The sequence below is a fragment of the Panthera pardus genome, unplaced genomic scaffold (assembly GCF_024362965.1).
Source record: "Panthera pardus isolate Hobbes unplaced genomic scaffold, ASM2436296v1 HiC_scaffold_12, whole genome shotgun sequence".
Taxonomy (NCBI): domain Eukaryota; kingdom Metazoa; phylum Chordata; class Mammalia; order Carnivora; family Felidae; genus Panthera; species Panthera pardus.
Window position 1 is genome coordinate 1,629,142 of NW_026526677.1, and position 24,506 is coordinate 1,653,647.

General features: G+C 62.5%; 1 protein-coding gene across 2 annotated transcripts in view; it reads left to right on the forward strand.

Moving 5' to 3' along the window:
* The first annotated feature begins 8,547 nt into the window (after positions 1-8,547).
* LSP1 (lymphocyte specific protein 1) overlaps positions 8,548-24,506 on the forward strand; it is a 40,588-nt gene continuing 24,629 nt past the window's right edge. Inside the window, exon 1 of one of the 2 annotated variants that reach the window (XM_053899310.1) lies at positions 8,548-8,717. In XM_053899310.1, coding sequence (XP_053755285.1) covers positions 8,650-8,717 — 68 coding nt within the window. In that variant the 5' untranslated portion in view covers positions 8,548-8,649. Of the gene's footprint in view, positions 8,718-23,415; positions 23,866-24,506 lie in introns of those variants that run through there. The other variant, XM_053899311.1, reaches the window with a different exon arrangement.

Below are 24,506 nucleotides of genomic sequence, written 5' to 3' on the forward strand. Positions count from 1 at the left end.
CACACAGTCCCAGGTAGTGACCCCCTGGGTGGGAAGGTGATGGGAGGGACCACACAGGGACAGATGCCGTGACTAGGGCTGGGAAGAAGATTCGCGGGTGTTCGTAACAACAGGCAAACGGGACAAGGAGCAAACATCACAGCTAGCCCCACATGCCCTCTCTGCACGCGGCCGGGCTGTCCTGGTGTCCCCCAAAAGACACACAGCCTCGGGCGGGGATGTCCGTGAAGCCTGTGGCCGGCCCAGCACCCGGCACACAGAGGGGGCTCTGCATTCTAGAAAGATCTCCACGGGTGGAGAACAGGCAGTCCAGGAGTGACGCTGGAGTGGGGGAGGGCACAGGAACCACAGCCATCTCCCGGGAGGGAGGGAGGGGAGAGGGGTGGGAGATACTTAAGAGACAGAGTCCCCGAGGGGGATGGGAAGAGGCGGGGGGTGGGGGTGGGGCTGCTCCCCAGGGAGGGGGCTCTGAGCAAATGAGGGGCCGGCTCTCAGCTGTGGGTTTGCTGGACGCAGGGGTCTGGGCTGGAGATGGGGGTCCGGGCATCCTCAGAAATGAGTGTTGGGGGATCCCCAACAATGGGCAGGCGGGGGAGGGGAAGAGAACGCTGCTCCGGGAGGCCTGGGCCGGATGCTGCCCAGGAAGGACCCCGGAAGCGAGGAGCAGGGCGCCAAAGGTACGGCGGCCGTGGCCTGCCGTGTCGGTGATGCTGGAGGTCGGGGCGCAGCCGCAGGAAGCCCCAGGGGACCTCAGCCTGGAGAGGTGAGGAGGGGGAGCATGGCAGGCAGCCCAGGAGGTCAAGGGCAGGAGGGTGTGGGGCGGGGGCAAGGCTGGTGCGCGTCCAGGTGGGCTCGTGTGCGCCTGCGTGAGGCAGGTTCGTGCCCTCAGCTCTTTCCCTGTCCTCGACACCATCCTCCACAGAGGGCTTCCTGGAGGAGGCGCTGAGCCAGGGCTGGGGGAGCAGCCCCACAGATGAGCCGGGAAGCAGAGAGGTGGGCCAAACAAATCCACATACAGCAACAGAACTGAGGGAGCAGGTCGCAAGGATGCAGACCGGCAGGTGTGTGTGTGTGTGGGGGGGGCGTCCCCAGGAAGCAGGCCCCCTTGGTCTTTCGGGGCCGAGGAGCTGAGGGGGGGCGGATGTGCCCGTGTTCTGTGTATCGTCACCCTTGAAACTTTTCTGTAAGTTTGAAATAATTTCTCCAAAGTTAAACTTTTCCTTGACCATCGAAACAATAAAATTCCCGAGCAACCATGAAAACGGATGAGGTGGAATCGACCAAGATGCGTGGACCAGGTGTTGGATGTGGAGACATGGGCGTGGACAGGCCGGGCGAGCACTGGGGGCACAGGGCGGGCCTGGGGGACCCCGGCACCCCTGCTGGGGCTGGGCAGGGACCACAGGGCGGGCCCGGGGGACCCCGGTACCCCTGCTGGGGTTGGGCAGGGACCACAGGGCGGGCCCCGGGGACCCCGCACCCCTCCCGGGGCCGGGCAGGGACCTGCAGGGCGGGCCCGGGGGACCCCCGCACCCCTCCCGGGGCCGGGCAGGGACCACAGGGCGGGCCTGGGGGACCCCGCACCCCTCCCGGGGCCGGGCAGGGACCTGCAGGGCGGGCCCGGGGGACCCCCACGCCCCTCCCGGGGCCGGGCAGGGACCGCAGGGTGGGCCTGGGGGACCCCGCACCCCTCCTGGGGCCGGGCAGGGACCACAGGGCGGGCCTGGGGGGACACTGCCCCCCCCCACCCCAGTATGAGGTGGTGGGAGGGTGCGTGAGGGCAAGCCGCCTTGGCCCGAGGAGGCAGGGAAGAGTGGGCAGTGCCACGTTGGGGAACCTGGCAGTGGGTGGAGCTGGGGACGGGCATGGTCCAGGGGCTTCCCAGTTGATGGGACTGGCCCAGACTCAGAGGGACCTCCCCTCCACCCCTGCCCTGCCGGCCAAGGGGAAGCCCGAGTGGGGCCCTGGGCCCAGAGTTCCTCTGTGAGCAAGCAGCCCCTGCTGAGGCCCACCCCTCTCCCCGGCCAGCCTTGCCCCTGTGACCTGTCCCCTCTTTGGTCCCTGAGCACCAGCTCTCTGGGTCCAGACCTGCCTTTGTCCCTTGTGAGGCCTCCGGGTCCTCTGCTGTTCTGTTTCTGCCTCCCTGACACCTCCTGGCCGGCTGCTGGGACTCAGTTTCCCCGACTATAATGGGAGAAGAGAACGCCCACCTCACAGGATGGCCAGATGGGGAGGGACCAGCGCGTGTCCCCAGCTTCACACATGTCACACCTGCCTCAGTACTGGGCCTGGAAGCATGTCTGGGCTGTTCCTCGGCTGCCCGCCCCCCCAACCCCCCAACCTTCAGTTTCCCTCAAGTCACTTCTTCCAGGAAGAGCTCCATGATCCGTCAGGCCCCAGGGCCCAGCACGTCTGGGCCTAGACGGCCATCACTAGAGGGGAGGGAGGCCGTCGGGTAGGGACGGGACTTTGGGCGCCCCCTGCCCCCCCATCTCCTAGCCACGCCCATCACCAACGTCCTTGCTGGGAGGGGGCCCGGCCCACGGGAGACCCTCCATCCAGACAGCTTCTCCCCCCAGTGCCCACCTCGGTCCCCAGGGACCCTCCACCTCTGAGCCCCTCCAGGCCGGCCTCGGGGAGGGGGCCCTTCTGCCCCGCACCACCCCCTCACTCTGGAGGGGATTGCTGGCAACTCCAGGTGCAGACCGGTACCGGCCCACCTCCCAGCCGCCCCACCAGGCCCTTCCAGGACCCCCAGTGACCTGGGCCCATGTCACCCAAACCAGAGGCCCCAGCACCAGGCTCTCACCTTCCTCCCCGGGGCCTTTCCCGACTATAAAATGGAATAAGGGAACCCCCAGATGGCCAGTGGCCCCTCCTCACCTGCCTGTCTACCCATCTGCCCCTGGGGTCCCTCCAGCCTGTCCGCCCCCGGCTGCCTTTCAGACTCCCTGTCCCCTCCCGCCCAGATGTTGACCGCACCATCTGGACCCCCAGTGCATCCTGGGCACCCCAGCGTCTCACTGTCTCACCCCGGGGCTCGTAGGGGGCTGACGCAGGACCTGCCGGCTGCCGAGGACACTGCTGCCTCTCCCTCCCGGGCGCGCAGCTTGAGGACCGGTGACGCCCTGACGCTGAGCTCTCGGTGGCGCGTGTGCATCCAGCCGGGCCCCTGGCCCCCCAGCCCTCCTCACGGTCTCCAGGCCCCTCCCCTGCCGCTGGGCATGGAGCGCCAGCCGGGGACTCTGAGGCCCTCAGGGAGGAGAAGCCTGGGGTCCTGGGACAGCTGCGGAGACCCCTCCCCAACACCTCGGCCCCAGAGTTGGGCGGAGTGAGGGCGGAGCCCCCAGGGCTGTTTGGTACAGCAACTGCTCCGCTTTCCTGAGCAACAGGTCCCTGAGTCAGTGTCCTGGGGCCGCACGAGGAAGGCCCACACACGGGGCTCACACCGCAGACGGTCACCGTCCCCCATCCTGGCGGCCGGAACCCGAGGTCCAGGCGTGGGCGGGGCTGGGTCCCTCCAAGCCCCTCTCCTTGTGTGTGGCCGGCCGTCCTCCCCCTGTGTCCTCACGGGGTCGTCCCTCCGTGCGTGTCTGTGTCCCGATCCCCTCTTCTTACAAGGACCCTGGTCACACGGGACCAGGGCCCACCCCGGTGGCCCCGTGTTACCTTGATCACCTACAAGGCCCCGTCTCCTGTGCGGCCCTGCTCCCAGGCCCGAGCTCATAGGGACACGGCTGAGCCCACGACCCTCTCCAGCCCATCCTGTCCTCTCATGCTCAGTGTCCCCTCCTGAACCTGAGAGCACCCTTCCCACTGCCCCACACGGCTCGCCCCCAATCCTCTGCCCACACTGCTCCGGCCCTGGGCGCTGGCACGTGCTGGCACTCCCTCCCCCTGAGCTCAGGCCTCCGCGGGCCTCCTCACACACCCCTGCGCTCCACCAGCTCCCCGATTCTGACCAACCAGCTGTCCTTTCTGGCCTGCCCTGCCCTGCGTGTAGACGGCTTCTCCATTCCTGACCTCTCCTGCTCACTCACTCCGTCCGTCCTCCCAGCCCCTCTCCAGCATCCTGTCACTCAATGTCACTTAAGCGTGTGGTCCTGACACTGTCTTCCCTGGGGAACCCGTCCCACCTGGGCCTTTGAGGTCACTTTGCCCGCGGCCCCAGCTGCCCCTGGACAGTTTGCCCGGGTGGCCCGCAGACCCCGCGGAGTCAGTGCACCGCCCCCCCCCCCCCACTGTGTCCCTCTGCACTGCCCGCCCTGCACAGACCTCCCCCTGGCCCCGGCCTCAGGGCTCTGTGTGCTGCTCGGCTCAGTGCCCGAGCCAGGAGCCCGCTTGGAGCCCACCGCCCGCCAGCAGCGCTCACTCAGGCCCAGCCTTGGGTCGGCTTACGGCCTCACTCGACCACCCGCTCTGCCACTGGCCCGTGCACATGTCTGCAGGCGCCAGGATGGACGAGGCAAGGTGTCCACCTCTCAAGTTCCATTGCCGAATGACAGCAAGGGACCCAAAGAGGGAGCATCCGTTTCTCAGCAGACCCCTCTCGTCAGAGCAGAGCGCGGGCGGCACTGAGGGTCCCCGGGAGGCCTCGCCCCATTCTCGCCCCCCTGTCCCCGCCGAACGGCGAGGAGGGCCCCTCGAGGAGCCGCCGGTGAAGGGAGGTGTGGGAGCCCCAGCGGCCAGGGCTCGACGGTCCAGGGCATTTTCAGCTTTATCTGTTTAAAGCCTGGAGAGGTTTGGGTGCGAGCACATAGAAGGGTGCTGGCCCGGGAGGGAGTCTGACCCGAGGTTCTGGCAGAGGAGCTAAGGGGCAGGGTTGGGACAGAGCAGGGGGGCTCAGCGGGGGGCAGAAGAAGGGACTGAGCAGGGGAGCAGAGGAGGGGGCAGAGCAGGGAGGCAGAGCAGGGGGACAGAGTGGGAGGCAAAGGAGGGGGCAGAGGAGGGGTGCAGAGCAGGGGTGCAGAGCAGGGGCAGAGCAGGGGGCTGAACAGGGGGCAGAGCAGGGGGGCAGAGAAGGGGGCAGAGGAAGGGGGCAGAGGAGGGGGCTGAACAGGGGGGCAGAGTGGGGGGCAAAAGAGAGGGCAGAGGAGGGGGGCAGAGCAGGGGGCAGAGGAGGGGTGCAGAACAGGGGGGCTGAGAAGGGGACAGAGCAGGGGGACTGAGCAGGGGGAAAGAGAAGGGGGCAGAGGGGGGGCAGAGCAGGGGGCAGAGGAGGGGGCTGAGCAGGGGGGCAGAGCAGGGGGCAGAGCAGGGGGCAGAGCAGGGGGGCATAGCAGGGGGCTGAGCAGGGGGGCTGAGCAGGGGGCAGAGGAGGGGGCAGAGCAGGGGGGCAGAGCAGGGGGCTGAGCAGGGGGGCAGAGCAGGGGGGCAGAGCAGGGGGCTGAGCAGGGGGGCTGAGCAGGGGGCTGAGCAGGGGGGCTGAGCAGGGGGGCTGAGCAGGGGGGCAGAGCAGGGGGCTGAGCAGGGGGGCTGAGCAGGGGGGCAGAGGAGGGGGCTGAGCAGGGGGCAGAGCAGGGGGCAGAGGAGGGGGCAGAACAGGGGGGCAGAGCAGGGAGCAGAGGAGGGGGCTGAGCAGGGGGCAGAGGAGGGGGCAGAGCAGGGGGGCAGAGCAGGGGGCTGAGCAGGGGGCAGAGCAGGGGGCAGAGCAGGGGGCTGAGCAGGGGGGCAGAGCAGGGGGCTGAGCAGGGGGCAGAGCAGGGGGCAGAGCAGGGGGCAGAGGAGGGGGCTGAGCAGGGGGCAGAGGAGGGGGCAGAGCAGGGGGGCAGAGCAGGGAGCAGAGGAGGGGGCTGAGCAGGGGGCAGAGCAGGGGGCAGAGGAGGGGGCAGAGCAGGGGGGCAGAGCAGGGGGCTGAGCAGGGGGCTGAGCAGGGGGCAGAGCAGGGGGCAGAGGAGGGGGCAGAACAGGGGGGCAGAGCAGGGGGCTGAGCAGGGGGCAGAGCAGGGGGCAGAGCAGGGAGCAGAGGAGGGGGCTGAGCAGGGGGGAAGAGAAGGGGGCAGAGGGGGGCAGAGCAGGGGGCTGAGCAGGGGGCCAGAGCAGGGGGCAGAGCCGGGGGGCTGAGCAGGGGGCTGAGCAGGGGGGCTGAGCAAGGGGCTGAGCAGGGGGGCTGAGCAGGGGGGCTGAGCAGGGGGGCAGAGCAGGGAGGCAGAGCAGGGGGCTGAGCAGGGGGGCTGAGCAGGGGGGCAGAGCAGGGGGCTGAGCAGGGGGGCAGAGCAGGGGGGCAGAGCAGGGGGCTGAGCAGGGGGGCTGAGCAGGGGGCTGAGCAGGGGGCAGAGCAGGGGGCAGAGCAGGGGGCAGAGGAGGGGGCAGAGCAGGGGGGCAGAGCAGGGGGCAGAGCAGGGGGGCAGAGCAGGGAGCAGAGGAGGGGGCTGAGCAGGGGGCAGAGCAGGGGGCAGAGTAGGGGGCTGAGCAGGGGGCAGAGGAGGGGGCAGAGCAGGGGGCAGAGCAGGGGGCTGAGCAGGGGGGCAGAGCAGGGGGCTGAGCAGGGGGGCTGAGCAGGGGCCAGAGCTCAGGACTGCAGGTGGTTCCAGATGAGAGTCCCGCCTGTGCTGGCTTCTGCGTCTTCCTTCGAGTGTGGGGCGACGAGGAGGGAGGCCTGGGGTGACCCTGGGAGGGGCGACCGCATCTGGGCTCCTTCAGCACCCTGCGGCCCGCAGCACCCCCGCCCCCCCCCCCCCCCCCCCCGCCCCTGGAGGATGCGTCTGCCTCCCAGCCTCCGGGCCCATCGGGGCTCGACGGCAGGGGGCGGACGGCTGGCACAAAGACCCGCAGCCAGGGCGGCTTACACAGCAGGAACTGGTGTCCCCCAGTCCCCGCTCCAGGCGTGGGCAGGTGGGTTCCCTCCGAGGCGGTGAGGGAGAGTCTGTTCCGGGTCCGTCTCCCCCCCCCCCCCCCCCACATCCTGCGGTTTCCTGCCTTGTTTGAAGCTCCCCGGCTGGTAGACGCACCCCCACCTCTGCCTCCGCGTCCTCACGTGGCCTCGCCCTGCGTGCGAGTCTCCCTCAAATTTCCTCTTTTTATAAGAACACAGTCTCATGGGACGAGGGGCCCACCCTGACGACCTCATCCTCACTCATTACATCTGCAAGGACCCTTTCTCCAAATCAGGTCCCACTGTGAGGTCCGGAGTGGGGGGGGGGACACAGTTTCCCCCCCCGCAGGAGGGAGCAGTTGCCTCTGGGCCTTTGAGGACGGGCGTGGGCAGGGGAGGCCAGCAGCCCGCGAGGGCCCTGGGGTCTGGGCGAGCGTCCAGAGGGTCACAAGGGCCAGGGCCCGAGAGGGGGTGAACGGGCGGGTCCGGCAGGTCAGGGCGGCGCCCCCCTCGGGGCTGCTTTCAAGCTCCACGGTCTCCCTTTTGACATTCTTAATAGCGTTTGACCCAGAGGCCCCGCCTTTTCACGCCGCACCAGGCCCGTGAATCAGGGGACAGTGGCGGCGGCCGGAAGACATGTCTTGGGAGGGGCACCCGGCCTCTATCTGCCCTCACCATTCCTGGCAAGGCCCCTAAATTTCCCAGCTGTGATGTTGGGGCCGACCTCACCGTAGGGGCAGAGGAAGGACCAAATGGCGGGCCGATCCGGGGTGGCCCGTGTCCCTGGGGATGCTGGCCGCGATGCTGAGGCCCAGCCCCCACTCGGACGGACGTCCAGCCACTGCATCCTGGTCCGTGGCAGGACAGCGAGAGTGACCCTGGGAACCACAGAGGGGACGGGGGAGGCAGCAGGCTGAGAGCTCCCGGTGGCCCTGCGCAGTCCTGGCGCGGGACCCCCTTCACAGTGTTGAATGGGGAGGCTCCTCGGTGCGTGCGGGTGGGGACGAGGGCGCCTCACCGCCTCCCAGTCGGCTTGTCCCTTGGCCAGGCCCCACCCTGAAGCATGAACACTCTGGGCGCGCTACTGCCCTCCCCGCCTCCCTGGGGAGCCCCTACGCCCCCACCTCCAGGGCCTGGTGATGCTGACGGTGCCAAGTCAGCTCCAAGCTCCGTGAGTGTGGGGGCGAGGAGCCCGGGAGGGGCAGCAGGAGACCGGGGAACCCAGCAGCTCAGGAAAGTAAAGGAAGCAGGGGTGTGCGGCACGGGGCATTTCTGCAGGGCCCCAGCGGTCAGTGGCCTGAAGAGCTCAGACCAGTCGGGGGGCCCGAGGTGTGGCCTCGAGAGGCTCGGAGAACAGGTGCATCTGTGCTCCGCTCCCGGGAGGCTTCCGTCCAGAGAGATGATGCTTATCGTGGAGGCTTGGGGGCCGGACCCGTGTCCTGGTGCTTATGCACGGCCTGCCGCGCCCAGACTTCCATCCAGGACTGTGGGGGATTCAGGAGCCCACGGGGCCTCCCCGACAGGCGTCCCGACACCGTCTGGCCCGTGCACGCACCGCTGCCTTCCCGGGGCCCCTCTCTGTCACCGCTGGCCCTTGCAACTTGCTTAACACTTCCTGATGACTGGTTGGGTTTTTTTTTTTTCTCTTCTCTTGCATCAACAGATTAAAAAACAACACCCCAACCCCAGCCCCAGTGCCCTTCAAACCTCAACCTGCAGCCGGAAGGGGGAAGTGAAACCCAGCTGGGGGAGGGGGACGCTGGGACCAGCCGCCCGAGGGAGCAGCCGGAGTCACAGGCACACGCACAGTCCCAAGCGGCCCGGACCCCGGCCCGATGGCAGAGGCTCCGAGCCACCCTGGCTCCGAGGAGCAGGAGGCGCTCCTGGCGGACAAAGACGCCGGGTAAGAGTCCGTTCTGAGCGCGCGGGAGAGTTCGCATTTACAGCGGGTGGCGCTTAATCTGGGGGTGGATGGGGCCGCCGGGACTTGGGGCAGCAGGCGGCTGCAGGGTTCTTCCCGGGGTCCCCGTCTCACCCCGCGGTGGGTGCGTGTCTCTCCAGTCGGCCTCTGTAGCCGGGCTTCAGCGGGAGAGGCCGGCTTCGCGCCCCAGCCACTGGGATGCTGACCCAGGACACGGAGGCCCGGACCCCCGAGGCAGGGACTCAGGGCCTTACCCCGGCAGGAGGTGGGGGTGGGAGGGCCCCGCCGGGAGGGGCTGCTTGGCCCCAGGACCCTCGAAGCCCTTGCGGGAGGCCGGGCCGGGTGCCCCCCCCGCCCCCGCCCAGGTGACGGAGGTGACGATGCTGGCCGCTGCCTGCTCCCAGTGCTGCAGCCGCTGTTGCTTAGAGATGGCGCGGGAGGCGGACGCGGGCAGAAGGGGAGTGCCACACACCCGGAGCTGGGCAGGGAGCCCCGCGGAGCCGCTGGGTGCCAGCCTGTGCAGGGACAGGACAGCCAGAGCCACCAGCATGGAGAGGAGGGCGCTGCTGGTCAGCTCCGTCTGCTCCCCCACCCCCGCCCCCCGCAGCACCTGCTGGGCAGGGCGGAGCCGCAGGCCAGGTCCCCACAGCCTCAGGGCTGACTTGTTCAGTGGGTTCTAACCACTGAGGTCGGTGTCGCCTCCCTGATCCTGTGGCGACGTCTTTATTCGTAACGAGGGAACCGATCTGGAAGTCTCTGCCATGAGTGTGCATATGTGTGCGTGAGGCAGGTGGAAGGGTGCCTTCCCCTCGCCCAGGCCCACAGGGCGCCCTGCTTCGGGGGTTCAGGGGCCCGAGCGCTGGGGGGAGGGGGCGACCGGCAGACAGCTGTGCCCCACTCAGGAATGTCTCCTCCCATCAGCCTGTCTCGTGTTCCTCCAGCCACCGTGTGCCCATAGAAGGGCACGGCTTGAGCAGCCTGGCCGGGGCATCCCCGCCTCCCTCCTTGACCCCCCCACCCCAGCTGTCCCGCGGGCGGAGGACACAGAGGACGGTGTGGACCGCGGCCGAGGCCCAGGCAGGCGGGGAGGCACCTGTGCCTGCTCGGTCAGGAGCTCGGCCTGAGAGCTGGCTGAATGCCCCTGGCCCCTTAGGGCCTGGGACCCCCGCCCAAGCACCCCTCCCCTCCCCCCCCAATGTGGTGTCAGAACGAAACTGAGACCCAGGGTGAGGCACGGTTCTCATTTCACAAGGTGACTAAGGGAACTGGGATTTTCCTGTCCAGAGTGGGTGAGAAGTCCCGTTGCCCAGGATGGGGATGTGTGGCCTGGGAAGCCCCCATGGGAGACCCCAGGAGGGCCAAGGCTGGGCAGGTTGGGGCTGGAGCATTCCAGATAAGACCTGCCCCCAGACCCCCTCTATTGCCTGCATCCAAGACATCGCCCCTCCTATCCAGCCAGGTCAGGCCTCCCCCCTGCAACTGGGCGATGGGCTATCCCCTCAGACTGTCCCCTCAGACTCTTCCAAGATGGGGCCACCCCCCTCAGACTAACCCTTGCCAGACTGCCCTAAGATGGGGCCACCTCCCTCAGACTGCCCCAGGATGGGGTCACCCCCCTCAGACTGCCCTGGGATGGGGCCACCCTGCTCAGACTGCCCCAGGATGGGGCCACTTCCTCAGACTACCCCAGGAGGGGGCTTTCCCTCTCAGACTGCCCCAGGATGGGCCATCCTCCTCAGACTGCCCCAGGATTCGGCCACCTCCCTCAGACTGCCCCCAGGATGAGGCTTCCCCTCTCAGACTGCCTCAGGATGGGGCCACTCCCCTCAGACTGCCCTGGGATGGGACCATGCCTCCTTCAGAATGACCCCAGATGGGGCCACTCCCCTCAGACTGCCTCAGGATGGGGCCATCCCCCTCAGACTGCCCCCAGGATGAGGCCTCCCCTCTCAGACTGCCTCAGGATGGGACCATCCCCCTCAGACTGCTACAGGATGAGGCCTTCCCTCTCAGACTGCCCTAGCATGGGCCCACCTCCCTCAGACTGCCCTGGGATGGGGCCACCCTGCTCAGACTGCCCCAGGATGGGGCCACTTCCTCAGACTACCCCAGGAGGGGGCTTTCCCTCTCAGACTGCCCCAGGATTGGGTCACCCCCCTCAGACTGCCCTGGGATGGGGCCACCCTGCTCAGACTGCCCCAGGATGGGGCCACTTCCTCAGACTACCCCAGGAGGGGGCTTTCCCTCTCAGACTGCCCCAGGATGGGCCATCCTCCTCAGACTGCCCCAGGATTGGGCCACCTCCCTCAGACTGCCCCCAGGATGAGGCTTCCCCTCTCAGACTGCCTCAGGACGGGGCCAACGCCCCTCAGACTGCTATGGGATGGGACCACCTCCCTCAGACAGCCCCAGGATGGGGCCTCTCCTCTCAGAACCTCACATTAGGGCCTAGGACTGGGGCGTACCCCAACAACGTGCCCTGGGCAGGGTGTTTGCCCCTCCTCTGTCCCACTTGTGGGCCAGGTCAAGATACCCTCTCCTTGCTCTGGCTGCCCAGCTGTGGGGTCCCACAGGGCTGGCCAGGACCACGGGTCTCTGTGGGGCCCCCTGGTGGAGCTGAGGTGTGGCCCTGCACCCCTCCCTGTGGGGAACCATGGACCTGAGACCCTGAGGAGAGCGGGGACAGGGCCTCCACACAGTGCATGGAAGGGAGTCTCAAGAGGTCCCAGGGTCCTGGGCTTGGCAGGTCTGGATCCCTGAATCCCAACCCCTTGGAGGCCCCATGTGCACCCCCAGCGTGCACCCCGAACTTCAGCAGGGCCAGACCAGGCTGTGCTGGGCCCTCCCCATGTCCACGTGACAGGAGAGCTGCCCCACACTGCAGACGGGCCTCGCCCCTGCCCCGGCCCGGCCTGATCCCCAGCTTGGCAAGGATGCCCTCTCCCGGGGGTCTCTGTACCCCTGTCCCCAGCATGCTCTTTCTCCACGAGGCCACTGGACCCCACATGTGGAACCATTCACCACGGGGCAGCAAAAGCCATACCTCCGGAGGCCCCTGCAGGCCGGCCCTGGGTCCTCAGACCTCACTTCCCCTCCAAGATTTGCTAAAAGCACCTCCGAGTTCTGACAGGTGCCAGAGTCACTGCAGACTTTCCTTCCAAGCCCTGCCTGGCTGTCCTGCCCCATTGCCAGGTTTCCAAAGGCCCATCAGGCCCACCTGCAGTGACCACTGCCCTCGGCTTCCTTTGCATCTGCCACTGCCTGTGGTCAAGCCCCAGCCTGGGAGCCCTAGTCCTGTCCTGGGATCCCTGATCCTATCCTGGAGCCCCGGTCTTTTCTTGGGAGCCTTGGTCCTGTCCTGGACCCCTGGTCCTGTCCTGGAGTCCTGGTCCTGTCCTGGGGCCCTGGTCCTGTCCTGGGATCCCTGGTCTTGTCCTGGGATCCCTGGTCAGTCCTGGAGTCCTGGTCCTATCCTGGAGGCCTGTTTCTGTCCTGGGAGCCGTGATCCTACCTTGGGAACCCTGGTCCTGTCCTGGGGCCCTGGCCCTGTCCTGGAGTCCTGGTCCTGTCCTGGAGCTCTGGTCTTGTCTTGGGAGTCTTGGTCCTGTCCTGGAGCCCTGGTCCTGTCCTGGAGCCCTGATTCTGTCCTGGGAACCTTGGTCCTGTCCTGGAGCCCTGGTTCTGTCCTGGGAACCTTGGTCCTGTCCTGGAGCCCTGCTCCTGTCCTGGAGCCTTGGTCCTGTCCTGGAGCCCTGGTCCTGTCCTGGAGCCCTGGTTCTGTCCTGGGAACCTTGGTCCTGTCCTGGAGTCCTGGTCCTATCCTGGAGGCCTATTTCTGTCCTGGGAGCCCTGATCCTACCTTGGGAACCCTGGTCCTGTCCTAGAGCCCTGGTCCTGTCCTGGGAACCATGATCCTATCCTGGAAAGCCTGGTTCTATCCTGGAGCCCTGGTCCTATCCTGAGGCCTGGTCCTATTCTGGGAGCCCTGGTCCTATCCTGGGACCCTGGTCCCGTCCTGGGGCCCTAGTCTTGTCCTGGGGCCCTGGACCTGTCCTGGAGTCCTGGTCCTGTCCTGGAGCTCTGGTCTTGTCTTGGGAGCCTTGGTCCTGTCCTGGAGCCCTGGTCCTGTCCTGGGATCCCTGGTCTTGTCCTGGAGTCCTGATCAGTCCTGGAGTCCTGGTCCTATCCTGGAGGCCTGTTTCTGTCCTGGGAGCCGTGATCCTACCTTGGGAACCCTGGTCCTGTCCTGGGGCCCTGGCCCTGTCCTGGAGTCCTGGTCCTGTCCTGGAGCTCTGGTCTTGTCTTGGGAGTCTTGGTCCTGTCCTGGGGCCCTGGTCCTGTCCTGGGAGCCTTGGTCCTGTCCTGGAGCCCTGGTTCTGTCCTGGGAACCTTGGTCCTGTCCTGGAGCCCTGGTCCTGTCCTGGAGCCCTGGTCCTGTCCTGGAGCCCTGATTCTGTCCTGGGAACCTTGGTCCTGTCCTGGAGCCCTGGTCCTGTCCTGGAGCCCTGGTCCTATCGTGGAGCCCTGGTCCTGTCCTGGGAACCTTGGTCCTGTCCTGGAGCCCTGGTCCTGTCCTGGAGCCCTCGTTCTGTCCTGGGAACCTTGGTCCTGTCCTGGAGCCCTGGTCCTGTCTTGGAGCCCTGGTCTTGTCTTGGGAGCCTTGGTCCTGTCCTGGAGGCCTGTTTCTGTCCTGGGAGCCCTGATCCTACCTTGGGAACCCTGGTCCTGTCCTGGAGCCCTGATTCTGTCCTGGGAACCTTGGTCCTGTCCTGGAGTCCTGGTCCTATCCTGGAGGCCTATTTCTGTCCTGGGAGCCCTGATCCTACCTTGGGAACCCTGGTCCTGTCCTGGAGACCTGGTCCTGTCCAGGATCCCTGGTCCTGTCTTGGAGTCCTGGTCCTGTCCTGGAGCCCTGGACCTGTCCTGGAGTCTTGGTCCTGTCCTGGGGCCCTGGTCCTGTCCTGGAGCCCTGGTCTTGTCTTGGGAGCCTTGGTCCTGTCCTGGAGGCCTATTTCTGTCCTGGGAGTCCTGATCCTACCTTGGGAACCCTGGTCCTGTCCTGGAGACCTGGTCCTGTCCAGGATCCCTGGTCCTGTCTTGGAGTCCTGGTCCTGTCCTAGAGCCCTGGTTCTGTCCTGGGAGCCTTGGTCCTGTCCTGGAGCTCTGGTCCTGTCCTGGAGCCCTGGTCTTGTCTTGGGAGCCTTGGTCCTGTCCTGGAGGCCTGTTTCTGTCCTGGGAGCCCTGATCCTACCTTGGGAACCCTGGTCCTGTCCTGGAGCCCTGGTCCTGTCCTAGAGCCTTGGTCCTGTCCTGGAGCCCTGGTCCTGTCCTGGAGCCTTGGTCCTGTCCTTGAGCCCTGCTCCTGTCCTGGAGCCCTGGTCAGTCCTGGAGTCCTGGTCCTATCCTGGAAGCCCATTTCTGTCCTGGGAGCCCTGATCCTACCTTGGGAACCCTGGTCCTGTCCTGGAGCCCTGGTCCTGTCCTGGGAGCCATGATCGTATCCTGGAAAGCCTGGTTCTATCCTGGAGCCCTGGTCCTATCCTGGATCCTGGTCCTATTTTGGGAGCCCTGGTCCCATCCTGGGACCCTGGTCCCGTCCTGGGGCCCTAGTCCTGACTGGGAGCCCTGGTCCTAAGCACCAACCCCCGCCCCCGACTGATTGGGCAGCTCTGGCCCTGAGGACCCTGTTGGGGGCCAGGTTTGGGTAAGCCGCTGTTTCCCTGCCCCCTGGGCTCCTGACCCCCGCTGCCCCGCAGGCAGGGCATGGCTCCTGGTGATTCAGGGATGCTGCCCCAGTACTTCTCCATGTGTGGAGCTAAGAGGCAGGGCAGAGACCTAAGAGAGGGCAGGGACCACCTTCGGGGCCACCCTGGGCAGAGTCCCCTTCTGGGCTATCTGTCCCTGCAGAAGCCCTTGGCCTTGCTCTTTGGACCCCAGGGTCTTCAGGAAAGAGGCCACAAGTCCCCTCGGGCTATGGGTGGCTGGCATCTGAAGGAGGGAGCTGAGCTAGCCTGGGGGCTGTGGACACCCTGGACTTCATCCTCCTGACTCCCTAAGGGAGCCAGGGTGGGAGGGGTCTGTGGCCCTGGAGGGGCAGCACCCCATGGGTCAGGACCCCCACACACAGCCAGAGCCCCTGGTGGTCCTTCACCCCTCGCCCTCCCAGCAGGGCTGGACACCACCTGGCAGAGCCGGGGCGCACGGCTCTGGGGCAGCAGGCAGCGCCCCAGGCCGTGAAGGAGGGAGAGTGGAAGCAGGTGCTGGCCTTGGCGGTGGGCTGCGGGTGGGTGCCCTGGGTGTGGCTCCCCAGGGCTCCTTCCCAGCCCTGCCCAGGCTCCAGACCTGAGGACTGCAGTCAGAGCTGGGTCAGGCCTTAGACTCCCAGGTGGGCCCCCTCTCCTCCTCCCTCCGGGTCAGGGGTCTCCGGCGCCCGGAAATTTCCCAGGGAGGGGGAGGCTGAGCTCAGCCCAGATGATGGATGCCTTCTCCCGTGCCTGGGCTGGCGGAGGTCACTGGCTTCCTCTTGCCTTCCCTCTGGGCCCTGTCACATTCTTTCCCTAGGTGGGGGACAGGGAGAGGACACCACACCATACTTGGGGACGTTGCAGCCCCCCCCCCCCCCGCTGCTGATTCAGGAAGTCGGAAATCCTCTCCTGCATCCTGGCCCCCTCCCTGGTCCCCATCTGCCTCCTCATACAAACAATGCTGGAGGCACACAGGGGCAGCACCAGAAGGGTCTCAGGGACCAGAATAAGGCAGGCCCCAGACAGGGTGACACTGTAGTTCCGTGCGGTGGCTGGCCTGCACGACCCCACTAGCTCGCCTCTGCCTCAGTCTCCCTCAGAGGTTGCCAGAGTGGTGGGTGGGCCCTCGGGAAGATGAGGGTCCCAGCAGTGAGGCTGAGGGCTTGAGCTTTGTTCTCCTGGGGTCTGAGCCCCCAGTGCAGGGGGAGGAGCAGGAGGAGGGGCACAGGGTCCCAGAGGTATGGCTCTTTCTGGAACAAGTAAGCCCCACCCCTGAGGCCTCAGTTTCCCCATGTTCCAGCCTTCACCAAGCTCTTCAAACAGAGGTTCCCGTTAGCCAGTGAGGCACTTGACGGGGAGAAACCAAGGCTTTAAGGGCCGAATGAACTGCCAAAAGACACTGTCCCAAACCTGGAAGGACACTGGCTGACCCCAGCTTGGAGGTGTGTGTCCTAACAACCTGCTCTGGGACCCGCTCTGGCTCAAGGTTGGGGTGCAGGCCCGGGGGCCCAGGGTATCTGGGCTGCCTCTCATAGGTGCTCAATAACCCCACACAGGGCTGCCTGATGGCTCTGCTCCCAGCGGGTTCCCGTAGGGGTGAGGCCGGTGCTCCCTGAGGCCCATCCAGAATAAGGCATAGCTGAAAAGTCACCTCCAGAGACCTCCCCAAAGGCAGAAATGGGACTTGGCCCTATCAGAACAAGCTGATTTTTTCGAGAGGCGTCGCTCCCAGGGCCCACAGCCAGTTCATCTCAGGGAAGCCTCTTTCCAGGGGCTCCTAACATCTTCTCGGATATTGGGGATCCAGGGCAACCAGCAAAGGGAGTTCTCAAACCTTCCTAGGGGTAGGAGTACATAGCCACAGGCCAGCCCCGTCCCGCCCCTGCCCCCACCCCATGAGCCTGGACAGGGGGGCTGGGGGTCTATGTGGGGTGTGGGGCGGATAGGAGCTGAGGGAATATTGGAAATCAGGCCTCCTAACCCTGTTGGCCAGCAGAGCCTTGTGGTGCCGGACACAGGCCATTAAGAAGTGGGGGGCAGGAGGTGGGGAGGAAAGCCCCTCACCCTTTCCTGGGGGGGGGCAGCCCTGTCCAAACTCCATCAGCTAACTGCCTCCAAGCTGCCAAGTTGGGAGCTGGTGGGGTGGTGGAGGGACCACTGTCTAGTCCTACTGGCTGGCAGGGAGGGACTGTCTGGGAACCCAGAGCCTGCCTATAACCCCCTCCGAGGCACCCACCTCCCCCCGGCAAGAGTAGGAGGGACTCGGACCTTGGAGCCTGCCACAGGGGCAGCTGTATTGTTGTTCAGAAGGCAGCAGGGACAGCCAGCAGAGGTGGGGTGTAACAGTAGCAGTGTGTGGGGGGAGGGGGGTGGCAAGTTCTGCACCAGTTCCCCCACCCCCCAGAGCCTCAGCTTCCTCAGCTGCCACATGGACTGTGTGGGAGGAGAGGGGGACAGTCACTGCCCTGCTTTGTGCTTGGCAGATGGGACCTCAGATGCTGCTCCTTCCTGCTCCCAGGGAGGAGCACAGCCCCGCACTCCATAGGCGTCTGTCCCCCTTCCTGGGCATAACTCGTTATTTTTATAGTTTTGCTGCCAAGGTAACCCAAGGCTGCCTTCTCATCCTCCCCCAGGTACCACCTCTCAGGAGAGAAGTGGGACTCAGGACAGATGGATCTAGCCAGTTGTTTCTGGAGGAACCTAGAAAGAAACCTTCAGTCTTTCCCTTGGTCTCACTCCCAACCCAGTCCCAGCTTTCTTACTACACCCACCTCCCTGGCTCTTCTCTCTCTGCTGGGCTGAGGCCCACATAAGACAGATGAGGGCTCAGGGCATTTGGAGGCTGCCTCCAATGTAAACCAGAGACATTTCTCTATCCAGGGCCACTAGGAGCCATGGGGTCACCCTCTTACCCCTTCTCCCCACCCCCACCTGGGTGCCTATTGCATCTTTCATTGGTATACCACTCTGTGAGCATGTGTGTGTTGAGGACACATTCCTACTTCTCTGGTCCTTATTTAAGCTCTATTTTGGCACTCAGCCTACCGGGCCATGAGAGTCTTCTCTTTTATCTTCTTGGACTACAAGCTTATGAGCCATGTCTTAGTCACAGAAAAAAGAAAAAAAGAAACTAAAAGACTTAATGATGGAGAAAAGTCTGAATGAAAGGAAAAGTGGGTGAAGAAAGGTAGGAATTAGGAACAGTTGAATGGATGGATGGATGATGGATAATGGAGGAATGGATGGATGAAGGGGTAGATGGATGGGTGGACGGATAGATGGTGGGAGGATGAATGGATAGATGAATGATGGATAGATGGATAAGGGATGGATGGATGGTGGGTGGATAGATGGATGGGTGGGTGAGTCGATGGGTGGATAATGAATTGATGGATGATGAATGGATGGATGGACAGATAGATGTTTGTGTAGACAGATTATGGATGGGTGGATAGATGGACAGATGGATGGATGGACAGATGGATGGATGTGTAGGTAGATGATGGGCGGGTGGATGGATGATGAATAATGGATGGGTGGGTGGGTGGGTGGGTGATGAATGATGGATGAATGGACAGAGGGATAGCTGTGTGAATGGATGATGGATGAGTGGATAGATGATGGATGGGTAGATGGATGTGTGGATAGATGTATGTAGGTATGGAAGATGGATGGATGGATAGGTGGGTGGGTGGGTGGGTAAATGGATGGATGGATGGATGGATTGGTGAATGGACACATGGAATGGAAGTATGGATAAGCTCGTGGGTAATTGGATGGCATGTTGACAGATAGCTCATTGGTAGACTAATAGAAGGTTATGAAGACATATGGATGAAAGGGAAACCAACCACAGAAGACTTTTAATGATAGAGAACAAACTGAGGACTGATGGAGGCAGGTGGGTGGGAGGTAGGTTAGAGGGATAATGTGTATTAAGAAGGAACTTGTGGGGCGCCTGGATGGCTCAGTCGGTTGAGTGTCCAACTTCGGCTCAGGTCATGATCTCACAGTTCATGAGTTCGAGCCCCGCGTCAGGCTCTGTGCTGACAGCTCAGAGCCTGGAGCCTGCTTCGGATTCTGTGTCTCCCTCTCTCTCTGCTCCTCCTCCCCTCACATGCTGTCTCTCTCTCTCAAAAATAAAGATTTTTAAAAATTTTTAAAAAAAGAGGGAACTTGTTGCGATGAGCACTCGGAATTGTATATAAATGATGAATTACTGAATTCTACTTCTAAAATCAATATTGCATTGTATATTAACTAAAACATCAATAATAAAATAATAATGATAAAAAAAATAATAAAAGACATATGGATGGATAATGGATAGAGTTTTAGATGGACAGATCTAAAATCAATGGACAAAATTGATCCATTGATCTAAAATCAATCTAACGGAGGGGCGCCTGGGTGGCTCAGTTGGTTGAGCATCCGACTTTGGCTTAGGTCATGATCTCACGGTTTTTGGGTTCAAGCCCTGCATTGGGCTCTGTGCTGACAGCTCAGAGCCTGGAGCCTCCTTCAAATTCTGTATCTCCCTCTCTCTGTCCCTCTTGCACTCGTGCCCTGTCTTTCTCTCTCTCTCAAAAACAAAGAAACATTCAAAAACATTCTAATTAAAAAAATAAGTAGAATCAATCCAATGGACAGATTGGCAAAACTAGGAAATAGTAGATGAATGGAAAGACAGACAGTGAGTAAATAGACATGTGGTTGGGTGGATAAGCTAGATAAACTATTGAAGAGATAGACTGATGAACAGATGCACCTGAATCAGGAGGTTTTCACTCACTGTTCTCTCTTTCTAGGACACTTTCTCCCACCAATGTATATAGCTGACGCTAATATTTCTCAAGTCTCTTTTCAAATAAGGAAAAGCTTATTCCTTCCTAAGGGGTTTTCTTTGACTATCATATATCCTCCAGAACGCCATATCCTCCCACCCTGAATTATATTTTCTATAGCATTTACCATCATTTGATATATTACAATATATACTTGTTTGTTTTCGTTGTTGTTCTAGCTAAAATGTCATCCTGTGAGAACAGGGACTTTGTTAATGCTAAATCCCCAGTACCTAAAAAGTGAATACAGTAAGTGTTGAAAATTATATGACTAGATTGAACAAATCTTTGAGGATAATTGGAGGTATGAATACATGGATGGTGGCTTAGATGAAATATGGATGAGTGATAGTACGGATGAAAGTAATAGTAACTTTTTTTGGAGGTTTACCAGGTTGCAGCAACTATTTTAAGTATTAACTCATTTGGATGGCTTAATGGTCAAAGTAATTGGCAAACACATATATGGAAAGATAAACAGATATGTGTTTACGCACATATACATGACCTGCTATATGGGAAGATGGATGGACATATATATGAGTGAGTGTATGAATGAGATTGATTAATAGTAAATACTTTGGAGATATGAATGAAAGTGAGGACAGAAAAATATCTGGAGAGATAGAGGATATATTAAAGAATGAACAGATAGTTCACTGGTTGGGTAGCTAGGCAAATAGATATAAAATTGACAGTTGAACACATAGGTAACTATCTATATGAGTGGTTATCATGCTCCAAGTGGATGGATGCTTCTTCTAAGTGTTTTATATGTATTATGACATTTAGATAAATAGATGGATGGATGTGTGTGTGTGTAGAGGGAGTGGATGGATGAATGGAGGGGTGGATGAGTGGGTGGATGGTTAGATGGATAGATACTCGCTCAATGGAGACATGTAAAGAAAGATGAATAGACACAGATATATATGTATTGATAAATGATTGAATGGATTGATGGAAGGATATCTTGTTCTTATATGGGTAAATGAATATATAGATATCCTGAGAAGTTGATGTGCTAATAATGATCTATGGGGAAAAAATAACTATATAGAGAGGATGGGTGGATGATGGATGGATGAATAGTGGATGGATGGAGGGTAAATAGATGGATGGATGAATGGATGAGTGGATGGATGGATGGATGAGTGGTGGGTAGATGAGTGGATGGGTGGATGGACAGATGGAGGGTGGAAGATGGATGGATAATGGTTGGAGGATGGATGGTGGGATGGATGGGTGGGTGGGTGAATGGATGGAGGATGGATGGGTGGATGGATAGATGGATGGATGGATGGATGGATGGATGGATGGATAATGGATGATGGATGGATGGGTGAATGAGTGAATGGATGCAGGATGGATGGTGGGATGGATGGGTGGGTGGGTGAATGGATGGAGGATGGATGGGTGGATGGATAGATGGATGGATGGATGGATGGATGGATAATGGATGATGGATGGATGGGTGAATGAGTGAATGGATGCAGGATGGATGGTGGGATGGATGGGTAGGTGGGTGAATGGATGGATAACGAATGATGAATGGATGGGTGAATGGACGGATAGAAGGTAGATGGATGGATAATGGATGATGGATGGATGGGTGAATGAGTGAATGGATGCAGGATGGATGGTGGGATGGATGGGTAGGTGGGTGAATGGATGGGTAACGAATGATGAATGGATGGGTGAATGGACGGATAGAAGGTAGATGGATGGATAATGCATGCAGGATGGATGGTGGATGGATGGATGGGTAGGTGGGTGGATGGATGATAGATGGATGATTGATAGATGGGTAAATGAATGGAAGGAGGATGGATAGATGATGAATGGGCGAATGGATGAATGGAGGGTGGGTGGGTGGGTGGGTGGACGACAGATGAGTGGTGGATGACTGGATGCATGGGGAAACCACAGGAAAGTTGACGTCAAATACTCTGCCCTGTTGTTCCTATTAGGACATGCTCCAGTTATAAAGCTACGAATGCCGGCTGCTGCATTTAAAGAGCTATTTTTTGCCACCTCCCACCCACCGGCATTTCTGACAGATAATCACGTAATTCTATTTTAAGTTCTTAGTGACAGAGAACTCCTGACATCCGAGGCAGCCTTCTCCCCATGGGAATATTTTTCCTTCTTTTGAACCAAACTAACCCTTGGCACATTCCCTTCCTGGCTGTCTGTGACTGGGATTCCAGAACCGAGAACAGGAGGCGGGGGTGGGAGGTGGGGGAATGCGCAGGTTGAGATGGAAAAGAGGCTCGGGCTCACTCTCCCTGGGTGATCTGGCTCAGCCTGAGGACCGACCCTGCGGCCTTGCTCCCCATCCCTTTTCCGTGCTCTGCTAGAAGCTTGAGGTGTGGACAGCTCTGGCAGGATGCTGGGGATGGGTCATGGGCACAACACCCGCGTTCTCTGGCTTCCCCCGGGTTGTGGGAGGGGAGAGCTGCGGGTGCCCCTCCAGGACTGGCCACGGGACTAGCCTGTGGAGGGCGGAAGGAGCCAGACTTCGTGACCCCCACGAAGTCTGCGCTGGCCAGCCAGCCCCTGAGTCACTGCGGACCTGAGCTGTGGGCCCACGGGGCTGCCCCTCCAACACTCACTGCCCTCACGGTGACTCGCTCGCGTGTGCGCCGCTCGCCCATCTGATCGTAGCCTCGCCTCTGTCCGGTCACACATCCCCCGGGTGGTCTCAGTCCTGGCCACCCGCGCCGGCACGAGGTCAGGCTAGCTGGGGACCCGGGCCGGCACGAGGTCAGGCTAGCTGGGGAGGTGAGAGGGGCCGTGCCACTGTGCTGCGGGGACAGAGGGCGGCAGGGACAGGCGGTCAGCAGACCGGGTCGTGGTTCTGGCTCTCCGGTCCCAGTTCGGAGACCTCGAACACCGGTCTGTGCCTCGGTTTCCCCACGCGGGACCTGGGTGCGTTGGCGTCTGCCTCCCAGAGCGGCCGTGAGGGCTGGTGAGCCGGGCGAGCCGCTGGATGTAAGACCGCTGGGCACTGAGCTGGGCTCAGCGACGCCCCGCCGACATGAGTCCAGTTCCCGCCTTGTCCGGTCACTCGCCCGCGAGCATTCTCTAGTGAGTCACGGCGACTAAGCCCAACCAGAGGAACAGTGGGCTGGGCTGCACCTCCCGGGCCTTGGCCAGCGCACGGGGGCAGGGGGCCTGCTGGCCAGGGCACCGCACTGACCTTGTGCCCACTGGCCACCCTGGGGGCGTGCTCTCTGGTATCGCACGGGGCTGGCCGTGTTTGTCTCTGCCTCTGGGGTCTCCCTGCTCTGAGCTCCCGGGGTAGTCGGGCAGGGGCCGGGGCGGGCAGGGGCTCCCCATTTGGGGAGCTGAGAGGATTCCCCCCTCGAGGTGATAAGTGGAGCAGAGAGCTGGGCATAAACAAGGGGAAAACTGGAGAACCAGGAGGGAGGGGAGGGAGGGAGGGGGAGGGAGGGAGGGGAGAGAGGGAGAAGAGGAAGGGAGGGGAGAGGAAGGGAGGGGGAGGGAGGGAGGGGGAGGGAGAGAAACAGAGATAGGGGCAGAGAGAGCCACAGAGGGAGAGGAGAGGAGACAGGGGCTGAGTGTGGGAGCAGGGAGGGATTGGGGGGGGGGGGGCTGGCGAGGAAGGAGCCGAGAGCCCAGGCCAGCTGGGGCAGGCCAGGGGGGCTTGATCCAAGACGTCCATAAAGGAGAGGACCAGTGGGCTGGCCAGGCCAGGCCCAGGACGAGGAGAGAGGCAGGGAGGGATGGAGAGGCAGATGTGGGGGGGGGGGGAGGGGGGAGGGGGGAGATACCCTGAGGGTAGCAGGGATGAGCTGCAGGGGGCTGGAGAGTTGAGTGAGGGCGGCGGCCGCCAAGGTGACTGAGGGGACAGGATGCCCATCACAGGCCGCTGAGGTCCCGCTAAGCCCCGGAGCTGCTGGGCTGGAGGGTTTTCTCTCTGACATTTTTACTAGTCTCGGAAGGAGGGGGAGGGGGAGGGGGAGGAGGCCGAGGGGGGAGAAGGGGGCTGGGGGGAACAAAAGGGAAACGGCTGCTAGGCGTCCTGAAGGGGAGACCCACAGAGCGCGTGAGGCCGCACAGACTGGGGGGGGGGGAGGGGGGGGACAGGGGCACCCGGCCCCCCGGGGACAGCCAGCAGGGAGCCAGCCCCGGAGACCCCCCCCCCCCCCCCCCCGGTGGAGAGACACAGGTCACAGACAGGCAGAGGGGGAGAGCAGACGTGGGAGGGGGCGTCAGAGGCAGAGAGACCAGACAGCCAGACAGAGGGAGCGACAGCTCCGATCCAGGGACAGGGACAGGGGACGAGGGAGCAAAGGAGGGGACGGGAGAGAGAAAGAAGAGAGGAAGGGGGGAGAGGGGTCCCGGTGGAGGAGGAGGAGCAGGGGGAGGGCAGCAGACAGAGGCCGGCAGCCTTTGAAGAAGGAGCAGCCGCGTCCCCAGGGCTGGGGTCAGGCCAGGTCGCCGGGCCGGAGGCATGAGTGGCTCTGCCCTCCTGAGGAGAAGTTCCAGCAAAAGGGGCCTGGAGAACCTCGTGAGGTAGGTGCCCTCCGGCCCGGGCTGGGGCAGGGCGGGCAGGACCGGGGCGCCGTGGGCAGGCTGTGGGCCGTGCGCACGTGCGCCGGCCGCTGTTAGTTCGGCTCCGCCGGCCGCGCGCCCTCCTTCTCTCCCACCTGCACACCCGCCTGGCCTCGGCCGGGCCGCGGTCTCCCCAGAGACCTTCTCCTGGCCCTGGGGCCTCCGCCCCGGCCCGCCGCTCCCAGGGCAAGAAGTGGGTCTCCAGCACCGCTTCCGAGGCCTCGATGTGCTCCCGCCGGCCCCTGGGGACCACCCTGTGACCCCTTGCCTTACAGACGAGGGAGCCGGACTTTGCGGCCACACTCACCACCCCCTGTAGCGCACCAGCCCTGCGTGGGAGGTGCCACAGGGCCGCGGTGAGTGCTTGGGCCTCAGAGGCAGATTTTCCCCAGCTGAAATCCTGGCTCCTGCATCGTAGGGCTTTGGTCCGGGACCCTGTCCTCCCTGGACCTCAGTTTCCCCCTTTGTAAAGTAGTGGTCTGCTGGTACCTACCCCGAAGAGGACGAGAGAGAGAGCAGAGGCAAAGGGCCAGAGGTGGGCTCAGAGCCCCTGCTCCATGCCACGGGCCTCTCGTGGCCTCACTCTGAGCCACCTGCAATGT